General features: G+C 33.9%; 1 protein-coding gene across 1 annotated transcript; it reads left to right on the forward strand.

Annotated features, from left to right (window-relative positions):
* Positions 1 to 1917: 1917 nt before the first annotated feature.
* LOC143916492 (neural cell adhesion molecule 2-like) lies at positions 1918 to 11032 on the forward strand. The gene is made up of 16 exons (XM_077437625.1): positions 1918 to 2068; positions 2751 to 2943; positions 3123 to 3252; positions 6574 to 6782; positions 6881 to 6994; positions 8347 to 8550; positions 8629 to 8774; positions 8845 to 8986; positions 9058 to 9188; positions 9259 to 9418; positions 9494 to 9683; positions 9756 to 9859; positions 9934 to 10075; positions 10148 to 10299; positions 10372 to 10650; positions 10725 to 11032. Exons 2-16 carry the CDS (start codon positions 2838 to 2840, stop codon positions 10916 to 10918), a joined length of 2403 nt encoding a protein of 800 aa, XP_077293751.1. The 5' UTR covers positions 1918 to 2068; positions 2751 to 2837; the 3' UTR covers positions 10919 to 11032.
* Positions 11033 to 11526: the final 494 nt, after the last annotated feature.

The raw sequence follows: 11526 nt of genomic DNA on the forward strand, positions 1-11526 counted from the left end.
ATTTTTTTCTTTTAATAATCAAGTAATTGGTAACGATCAGAATATATTCATATCTTTGGATTATGTAATATTTCAAATGCTAAGAACATATAAAAGTGCGGCACGAGATGCGTACGTGTACTCCATCGATGACAGGCCTAACCTAACATTATTGACTCATAAGATCTTATTACTTCGACAAATTTCTTCAAATATGGGAAATCATCTTAATAGATCACTATCAAACCTACATATTTATATCTATACAATTATAAAATATCGCACTAAACACTCCAGGGGCTGAGGCTTGCGAAGAAACGCAACGCTATAGATTTGACGTGCTGGAGTGCGTCAAACATTTTTTTGTTGCATAAGCAACAAAAACTTGTCTATAAACCAAAAATTAAAAAAAAACATGTGTCTTTACCTTTAGTATTCAATTTATAATATTTATTTATTTATACAGGTTACATCCATTTTTATTAACATGACATCTGTTGTCAACATTTTACATGTAATATATACTTTCGAAAGAGACTATGTTTGTTTGATTCGTATAATCCGTGACGTCATCGAACAGATGAAAGTTTCTATGCCGACGATATTGATATCGTTGAATATATATTTTTTTCGATTCAAATAAATTTAATACATAATAAAATGAATGTCTACTATTGGATTAGCCATTTGTTTAAGCGGTTTATATTACAAACACGGAACGAAGCCGGGTAAAACCACTAGTATTTATTATTTAAGGCCAATTGCAAACATCGATCATCAAACATCAAACAGCCATCATAGAGATATCTATACAACGAAAATTGTTTCTTTTTTACATACCTCCTTTTAACTTCATTGTTGTTTTGTATATTATAACTTTATTTTAATGCATGTATCAATTCTTTTACCGAAACCACCCGTTGAAAGATCAACGGGCACAGCACTAGTTCCGCTATAGAAATAGACATGCAGATAAAAAATAAATTGTCAAACTAGAATTTACTTTGGCCTTAAAGGGTATGTTCGTACATTTGACCGAGTTTAAGTGATTCTATACAGAATTGACCCTTCCTTTCCTTCAAATCATTTTCTATCCTTACTGTCGATTCCATAAAATTAACGAATACTATTTCGACAACACACATACATAAGTCCAATAAAAAAATTTACGTCGTGTCGATAAGAATTTCAGTAACCGATACTAAGTTTCAGTTCGATATGACTAACGCTGTTCAAAAAATCCCCAAAATACACAGAAACACACACACATTTTTTCTAAATCATGAAAACGTGATCAGTAATCGATTCTGAGTTGGAATCAGTCAAAATCTCGAGTTCGAATTTTCGCATGAATTCATCTATTGTTACTACGTACATAGATAAAGTAAAAATATAAATAATGATTTGAAAAAAACAATGGTTTGAATTGAGGATTTGTTTAACCATTTTTTAACATAACATTTGAACATCACATTAAGATGATCTCAATCTTCAGTTTAAACTGCTTAGACGCGGATAACAATAGATCCTCTTTCGTAATAGCTAGTACCTATTATAATGCTGAAAGTTCGTCATCTTGTAACGACGATGGAAGCGATATCAGACATTTGAACGATCGTAAAGTCGACCGAAGATTTAATATGAGAAACTTTGCATATATAACAGTTCCAACAGACCAATATATGTAGGTATAAAATTACGATTGGGTAAGTTCGTGAAACTTTCAAACGATTGTTGGGTAGCATATTTGGGCCGAACGTGACCGGCTCATTTCGTCCGATTGACAATATTAGCGAGTGGATGATGATGCTGGAGGCGGACGACGAGCGCGGCTTCGACGACTGAATAATGAATGCGGCTCGTAGGCCCCTCCGGAGAGGGATGGGGGCCCAGGGGGGGTGAGGGGGGTCTCTGCGCGCGCCGAAGTCTCCTTTGGCGGAGACTAGTGTGCCGCGGGGGCCCGCCGGGGGCCCGCGCGCGCCCCTGCGCCGCTCCAAATGTATATATAAATACACAATCAATAATATTTTCCCGCGCAAATACGAACGCCACTGGATAAATTTCAAAACTGCGTCGAACAACACTTCGAGTAATTTTTACTTAATTTTTTTTTTTTAATTTAAAAATATTTTACAGTATAATTTCAGTGCTACGAATCACTAACCCCAAATAAATAATAATTAATAATAAATAAAAATTTTATAAAAAAATTATTCATACGCATAAAAGTGACGCATCCTATGATGAAACAGTTTTTTTTTCAACACTACACATAATACATATGTATCTTACTTTAATTTTATAACACATTTCCAATATAAAGACGAACATTTATTTATCTATTATATAAATTTACAGTTTTATATTTAGATTCACCAAATTTTTTAAACTACATAAACTTAAACCGTAGCTGTAATATTGTTTTAAAAAAAGTTTGATGTTTTTAATATTTTTTTTTTTCAACATGCATTTATTTGATCAATGTATTTTATATAATATAAATTTTAATCATTTATAATATTTAAATATATTGACATTTGTCTCTTATACATATATTATTATTAAATACCAACTTTTATATTAAATTAAATTGTATAAAAAAAATAATTTTATTTATTTATATAAGAAAAGTTTTAATTTTAAGTCTAAAATAAATATATTATTATTAAATATCAACTTTTATATGAAATTAAATTGTATAAAAAAATTTTCATTTCATTTTTTTATATAAGAAAAGTTTTAATTTAAGGTTTGTTGTGTTCATGTAATAGGAAACGTCAAAATAATGCACATATTGACAGTGTGTGATCAGTGGTGAAATATGTACATTGGTTTATTTTAATATTGATTTACATAAAATGAAAATGGAATCAAGTCGTCCGAAGTTTGCTAAGATATTAGTGTTCGTTGTCGGATTGTCTCATTTGATAATGCCGATGTTGTCAGTGATTCTGGACAAGCAAGGTAATTAATTGCATCTATTTAAATACTATAATACGCCACATGATTGATACTATTATATTTTATCTAAATTCATAATGTGTTTGAATGTTTAAATAAGAATACAAATTCGCAAAGACAGCTGTCGATGGCTGGAAATATGTGGTAGGTGTACAATGACCGGATATGAAAATGTGTTTCAGTGCGCACTGTCGACGTGGAGGCTGTTGAGGGGAAAGTGGCCGAATTTCCGTGCGACATCAATTCTGGTCAACATGACAAAGTTCACATTGTGTTTTGGTTCAAGGACGATGCCGGCATTCCACTCTACAGGTACAACAACATCACCTGTCAATCAATTGACTCTTGGTTAATGTGCTAACGCGCTTTTCACCCAGATGGAAAATCGTAGTTTTTCATCACACGCGTGTGAACGATTCAAACAGGCCAAAAGTAGCTTTGCCTAGTTTAATCTAGTAATGGATTCGAAACTAGGACACGTAATGCAAAAATTTACATACAATTCAATGCACTCAAATAAGTATGGAACGCTGTATGCTCAGTATAATGAGACCATGCTCGAATGTGACTGAATTAGCTAACATGATGAAGCGAATTTTGATATTTAAATAGCAATGAATTTGAACGGTAGAAGGGTGTAAAAAAATACAAAAAAAGATCATAAACAAGATGGTTTAACAAAATAAGGAAATATTATAAGATTAGGCATATGAATTTTAGTCAGAACAGAGATGAATGAGAGTGTGTTAGAAGCTATTATAATGTATCCAGCATTTACACATTGCACCCGTTCTATTTTTTTATTATAATAATCATACATATGTACATATATATTCAAAAAGCTTAATTTTATGCTTCGAATGGTATATATGGTTTCTGCCGGATTATTTAAGCATTAGTAATATAAAAAGGTTCGTTTTATTGCTTGCCGAAATCGATTGCTTGTAGCTAGCATATTAATTGTGCGCAAACATTTGTACAAGCATAACTTTCCATACTGCGATTATGAAAACGCAAATAGAATTTTTTATATATTATTTAATATGAAATACTGTATTCATATGTACGCCATTATTTATTGGCGTTATAAATAAGTCAATTTTATATTATTTAATTTAATATTCAATACAGAATAACTAGCTTTATGTACCGGACTCTATCTAGAAAACAGTTTTTGGATCAAACTATATCATTTAAAGCAGCGGCGAGGACTAGGGGTTAGCATATTATGCTTTCTGGCAGAGTGGTCATGGGATCGAGTCCCACTAGAGTCCCACTGCTGTCTAGACCTTGATTTGTGACTCCAGGTCGATATTTTCTTATCAGAATAGGCATTTCCTTTCATATCTCTCTTGCTTATCTCAAGTTATTCAGCGTCTTGAGGTTCACCAATGATTATAAAATGCTGCAAAAATTTCTCCATAGATGTCACTGTGGATGTTTCTATGAATTCGCATTGTATAAAAAATCTACTTAAGTGTATTCGTTGCTTTGGAGCGATCTGTAAAGGCGAGTGTTCATGTTCTATGAAATAAAATTTAAAAAAAAAATTGATTATGGAACACATATGTATAATCCACGTTAAAATCTCGGCACATCACTGCACGGAAAAGAAAAATTGTACTATACAGCACCACCTATACAGCATACTATACAGCACCACCAATTTTCGGCACAATCATACTTCTTCGACGAGTGCAAGGCATAATCGGCTTAAATCTACATTACAGAGCGTCGCGATACGGCGCAATATTCCTTGCGTCGTTTTGTCGAGTCAGTATTAACACAATATGACGTTTCCAAAAATATCCATATGCACATGGCGGCACTTTCGTTAGTACGGGTGCACTCGCCATTAAAACGTCATTTCCACAGTGGCTAGATAAAACCCCTTGATACGTTTCGGTGACATGTTCTGCTGTATATTATGAATAGTTAGGTTACTGCTGTTTCAGATACGTCACATACACATTACGGAACATATTAATGTGTCCATATACTCGTATAATGTACTAAAGAACGTACTGTATATATGCAGTTGGCGGCTTGAACTGTACCGGTATAAACAAAACCTTTTTTTTTAACCGGTTATTATGAAAAATCCGCATATTTTATTAATAAAAAAATGTATTCTATACTCTGACTTCATTTTAATTATATAAAAAATATACGTAATTTTTTCTCGGAACACCTGTTCATTTCCCACGCAACACATCAGCTTTGCGGAATTCAATTTGGTAAACACCTACCCAAGGACGTTTTTATAACCAAAATAAAACAAAAAAATACACTCAAATTCTTTACATTTAAATTTGAGTCAGTATTTTGTTTCCCATGCATATTATAAATACATATAATAATATTGAAACAAGTCCCTGTTTACCTATAATACAAAGAAAATAAACAATTCTTGTCAATCGTAGAAAGTGATGGATGATACAATCAAAAATTTTCAAATGTTGAAGAAACTTTGATATGTTAAACAAAAGACAAACATTTTTTATATATATTTTTACTACGGTGCCATTAAAAGTTTGCCACCAAAGTGACACCTGTGGTGTTTAACTTGTACTTATGTAAATTTGAAATATATTCAAATAGTGGTGATAAATACACAAATAAATTATGTTCAAATAATGGGTAGGTTGGTTGCCAATTTGGTAAGGAGCCGTTTCATCAATGAAATCAAACTCGGAAGAAAATATTGAAAGAGTCACAAATTTTCTATTATGACCAGCAGCACTTGGGATAAACTCCGAATAAATTATTTTCAATCGAGGTTGAACCAGGGCTTGAACTCAGTGGTTAGCATTAAGCCAACCATCAAGCCATGTTACTAGCTTAATCTCTATATTTTATATATTATATAATGCAACAGCGAATGTTTGTTTGTATGTATGTATGTATGTATGAAAATCCATAGTTTTCAACTTAAGACTACCAAATTTTGACCGTAGACGGGTTTTGAAATTCATCGAAGGATTTTAGTCACTTTATAACCACTAAGCATCGCGAATTTGCCCAAAAACGGGAACGGAAACGGGCAAAAACGGGAATGAGTGGCATTGCAACGCAATAATTTCAAATGTTTTCGCGTCACCACCTGCGTTGCTAAGGTAAAATAAACTAACAATTGAATAATTTTAAATGTGTTCGCTGCCTGCGTTTTTCCGACAAATTATCATTACTGTAATTTAATTTGATTATTGAGTATTTATTTGAAACTAAAACAGTCACTTATCAAAACACACCGAGAAACGGGAACGAAAATTGCATGCATTGTTGTGCCATTGCAATGCCAGTTAGTTAAATATAAAAGTTAAATAAAATTAGTTTTTAAATAATACTTGTCCTTCGAAAATATATACATATTTATATGAATAAATGAAAAAGCAAATTTTCACATAATAAATATAAAAAAAAAGTCTACAGCATTTGATTCACGCTCTACTTGTTTATGTACGTACACTTGCATGCTAGGAATTTTCATACAATTTTCACGCGTTTTCCTCTGAATTTACGACCGCATCGTAAGGTCAACAACACGCAACACATAAAAACACCACGCAATTTTGCATAAATAATCTGCGTCGACCCTGACGAACATATTTTCAAACCCTCGTTGTTGTACAGCTTTGACGTACGTGGCGTAGGAACTTCCGAAGGTCGACACTGGTCAGCACCGGGAGTGTTTGGACCACGAGCTCACTTCCGGGCTGCACCCCCTCCCGCTGTTCTCCTGCTGAAGGATGTCAAGAGACACGACGAGGGCATCTACCGTTGCAGGGTCGACTATAGAAACACGCAAACGGTCAGCTTCCGGTACAACTTCACCGTCATCGGTGAGTAACGTTTCAAGTTATTTGATATTCGGAAAACTCACCCTATCTACCCTCGTCATTAACATACCCCTAATATATATTTAAATTTATGTTAAAAGTACCACCTGGGATACCCCTAGTGATAGATCGTTCGACTGGCGCCCTCAATAGTTCATCTTTGGGACCAAAAGAAGAGGGTGATGACCTTTTGCTGACATGTACTGTACAAGGAGGTAATATTTAAACCTGTTTTAATTATACATTCTTTACATTTTTTATTTCAAATCTATTTTGATTTTTGATTTTTTAATTTTTTTTTATTGTTCATAAGTTACACACGTTCACAATACATCTTGGGTATTTTCTAATATCTACTGATCCAGTGATCATTTTCTCTTTAAATTTTTTTGTTAGTATTTATCGTAATATCATATTTCAATGTTAGTATATATTTATTTATTTTTAATTTATACCAGGAAGGCCTAACAGGTAGCCCCAATGCACCTTCCCGGCCAGAAACATTGTACATTTGATCATTATTATTATACAAAGTAAATACGTATCAAATAAAATCGTGAAATTTGTAAATTTGCGGCATTTTATACAATTCAATGAAATCGAATTCGCCGAAAACTCGAGATTTTGCGAGAAAATGGGTCAGGTTGCCAATTTTTTGGAACCGTTTCTAATGAAATCAGATTAATTGGCAAATTCCGAAAGGAAACAATTGACCTTGGAGTTACATATCCAAGGTCTGGCCAGCAAAAAAACCATTGTTGGAACTTGTAACCACACAATTGAAAGCATTACACGCTGACCATTGAATTATAGTGCTGGTTTTATTAATTTGTTTAGAATTGTATAGTACTTATGTATAATACAGAGTTTGACCATATTTAAATGTCGCCTTGGGGCAACCTATCATGGCACCTGTGGTAAAAAAATATATATATAAATAAAAATACTACGAGCACATAATATATCTTCTAATATATAATTTCGAAAAAGACTTTGTAACTATGTATAGTTGGGTGGGAAACAAAAACAAGTCAAAGTTTCCATGACGACAAATAAATTCGCCTCCAGCCCGGGGGGCGCCGGGGGCGCAGGCGCCCGATTCTGGTATACATATAATTTTGAAAGAGCCTTAGTATATATGTTTGTTTGTTCGTGACAGTCAATTTAATAAAAAAACAAATGAATATTCAAATAAATTTAATAAAATGTTTACTATAAGATTAGTCATGTTTAAGCAGTTTATATTACAAATACCGATCGAAGCCTGGTAAAACCACTAGTATCATATAAGTAAATAAAAATAAATTTCTATGTGTTCTATTTAAGTATGTAACTGGCGAAGAGTATCGTATTCAAGTTGGTTCACTATATCAGTAGATAATGATAATGAAAAATAATATCAAGACCCACAAACGTTTATTCAATATTTGTAACTCAATTCTCGATCCAAGGATGTATTTGTATTATAACGAACTAAGCGGACCATTCACTGCGGTTTCTTTGATCAACATTTTGAAAGATTTGTGAATCGTATCGAAAGGATTTATATACATATATAATATTTTAGGTCGACCTTCACCCACGGTTCGGTGGTTGGTAAATGGGATTTTGGTAGATGTGGAATACGAGCACAATACTGGCGATGTTATCGAAAATAGACTTTCTTGGCCGGCTATAGGCAGACAGGACTATGGGTCTATATTTACCTGTCAAGCCATCAACAGTCCTCTCGTGGAGCCGAAAGAGGCTTCATTCACGCTGGATATGAACCGTAAAAAAGTTTTATAACTCAATAAATATAATACGGACGTGCTGAAGAACACTTAACGAACGAATTATACCGTTTCAGTGAAACCATTGACGATATCGATAGCCAAAACTGAAGGCGTATTGAGTGCTGGACGTCGCTACGTAACCAAATGTACAGCATCTGGATCTAGACCGGCTGCTATCATTACGTGGCATAAAGGAAAACGTCAGCTCAAAAGAACAAAGGTAACCAAACCTAGTTGTAGTTAAAAAACATAAGTATTTTCATTACAATAACAATAATTTTCAATAATAGGATGAAACCAAAGACAACGTAACTATAAGCGAATTGACATTCGTGCCATCTATAGATGATGATGAACGACTTTTAGTGTGCAGAGCTGAAAATCCAAATCTTTCAACGTTTTTGGAGACGTCTTGGAAGCTCGAAGTTGTTTGTAAGCATACTTCTTCTCATTCACTTCATAATTTACAATAAAATACTTAAATAATGCTAATAATTCAACAGATCCTCCTCAAGTGAGTTTAGCACTTGGAAACACTCTCTCATCGGATGATATAAAAGAAGGCGATGACGTCTACTTTGAATGTCATGTTGTTTCAAATCCTCCTTGGAGGAAGCTAACTTGGATGCACAATGTATGCTTTAATTGTTTTCAATTATATGAAATCGTATTATGTTGTTTATTTTTGCTCATTTTCATTGTAGGGAGCTTTGGTGAACCATAACACTTCTGCTCGTGTGGTCAGGAGCAATCAAAGTTTGGTTCTTCAAAAAGTAACCAGGCAAAGTTCAGGCCGCTACTCGTGCTCGGCCATCAATCCTGAAGGAGAGACTATAAGCGACGAGTTCATTCTACGGGTCAAATGTATGTACTGTGTAAATTTTGGTTTGGTTGCTATTACCATTTCGTAATATTGACTCAATGTCTTTTTGCGTTCAGATACTCCAATTTGCAAAAATTCGGGTCCTGTCGCTATAGGAGCAGCACGTGGAGAAGAGCTTTTGGTTACTTGTGAAGTGGACGCAGATCCTCCTGCGAGATCTTTCAAATGGAAGTTCAACAATTCTGGTGAAACTATGGACGTTGGCGCTAATAAATTTACGTCCAATGGTAGCCTAAGTATTTTAAGGTAATCTTCACAGTAATTGTGCATGCAAATCTTAAATATATGAATTGCAACTAAATGCTTGAATGTTTTTAGATATGTCCCATTAGCGGATTTGGATTTTGGAACACTATCCTGTACGGCAATCAATGATGTCGGCAACCAAATGTCACCATGCATTTTTCAATTGGTTGCTGCAGGTTAAAACAACATCCTTTTTTTTTATTTACCTTACATACATATATGTTTGATTTAACTTAAGTTGAACTTTCAGGTAAGCCTCAACCGTTGACAAACTGTACGCTGAACAACATAACAAGTGGTGCTGCTGAAGTAGCATGTGAGGCTGGATTTGATGGTGGTCTTCCCCAACATTTTCTAATCGAAGTCTACACAAATGATAAACCAGATCCGATGTAACAAAACTACGATACAATACAAACATTTCAATTTTAGCTCATATACTGAAACCAAATTTGTTTTTACAGATACAACATCAGCAATACTGAAGCACTATTCACAGTACCGCTCGAAATTGGCATGACACTTCGTCTAGAAGTATATGCGGTCAATGCAAAGGGAAGAAGTCCTGCCGCAATCCTGGTCGGAGTACATCTAGGAGATCCTGACAAACAAGCAGGTATTGTAGAAAAACAAAATGTATTAGAAATTGTTTGAAAGGTAACACTAACAACCAAAGCTCTTCTTCCAGCTGCTGAAGAAAAACCTCAAGTGCCAGTTTGGATTGGAGCTTTGATCGGTGGTGTGGTGTCATTGTTGATCCTCATACTGATAGTTGCTTGTCAAGTGAAGAGATCTTGCTCAAACGAGCGTATACCACGTCAAAACAGTGGTAAAGCAGAACCTCGAGTGTCACCTCCTCAGCTTCCGCAACCAAATCTCGCCGATAAGTATTCACATACTGATTTACATCCACCCAATGATATCCTGGCCGATGACAGAGACCCAGACATCATTCCAGTGAATTATGGTAAATTTTATAATCTAGTTTCATAGACTTCAGATCAAGTTCCAGAATCCTAATTTTTGTATGAACTGTTTTAGAGCCTCCGACTTTGTATGCAAGGACGTGGGGTTCAGGAAAAAACTTCAATAGTGACGAATTCGGATCTGAAAATTTAAACTCTCATGGACTTGTAGTGACGAATCGAATTCAATTCAATGGAGACTCGTCACTGAACATACAAGCATTCAAAGAAAAACTTCTAGATACAAGACTGCCTGAATCTTGCGTATAAAATAAAAACATAATCACACACGTGTAACTGTATTGTAATTAGATATTTATTACAATTATATCAAACAAAAATGATTTTATTACAATTGGAAATAAACAAATTTAAATATAACATATTGAGACTTTTTTATTACATATTTGGTATGAAAGTGAATGAGACATCTACTGTGTATTTTGCAAAGTAATAAAACCTATGTATTTTGTAAAAATCAAAGACCCAAACCGGAACCGAACCAAAAACCGGATAAAACGTTATTTTTGCCGGAATGAAAACCGAAACCGAACCGATATTATTTTCGATTCAGTAAAATTAATATATATGTATATGAATTTTGGGAATGATAGAATTAATGGATACATACCGGAATGTATATTTAAATATGTTTTTGAAGCTTTTAGAAAAATATAATATCGATATCAAATAAATGTACTCTGTTACAACAGATAATCGAGCTATATGATCAAATTTTTCAACTTGTTAGAAACCAAAATGGATGAAGAAAACCAAAATATTAATTATGTATGAAAGAAATTATGAAGCAAATATGCTACCTTCCATTAAGAACTGTTCTTTCCTTAATCTCATCGGAATAAAATGTGTGGCACATA

This window comes from Arctopsyche grandis, chromosome 9, assembly GCF_051622035.1.
Source record: "Arctopsyche grandis isolate Sample6627 chromosome 9, ASM5162203v2, whole genome shotgun sequence".
In the NCBI taxonomy this organism is placed as follows: domain Eukaryota; kingdom Metazoa; phylum Arthropoda; class Insecta; order Trichoptera; family Hydropsychidae; genus Arctopsyche; species Arctopsyche grandis.

Excerpts from the sequence above, each read along its gene's own strand:
- LOC143916492 (XM_077437625.1), top strand. The coding sequence starts at position 2,838 with ATGAAAATGGAATCAAGTCGTCCGAAGTTTGCTAAGATATTAGTGTTC. Across the intron at positions 3,253-6,573 it reads GCCGGCATTCCACTCTACAG|CTTTGACGTACGTGGCGTAG; the intron begins GTACAACAACAT and ends GTTGTTGTACAG. Across the intron at positions 9,684-9,755 it reads GGTAGCCTAAGTATTTTAAG|ATATGTCCCATTAGCGGATT; the intron begins GTAATCTTCACA and ends GAATGTTTTTAG.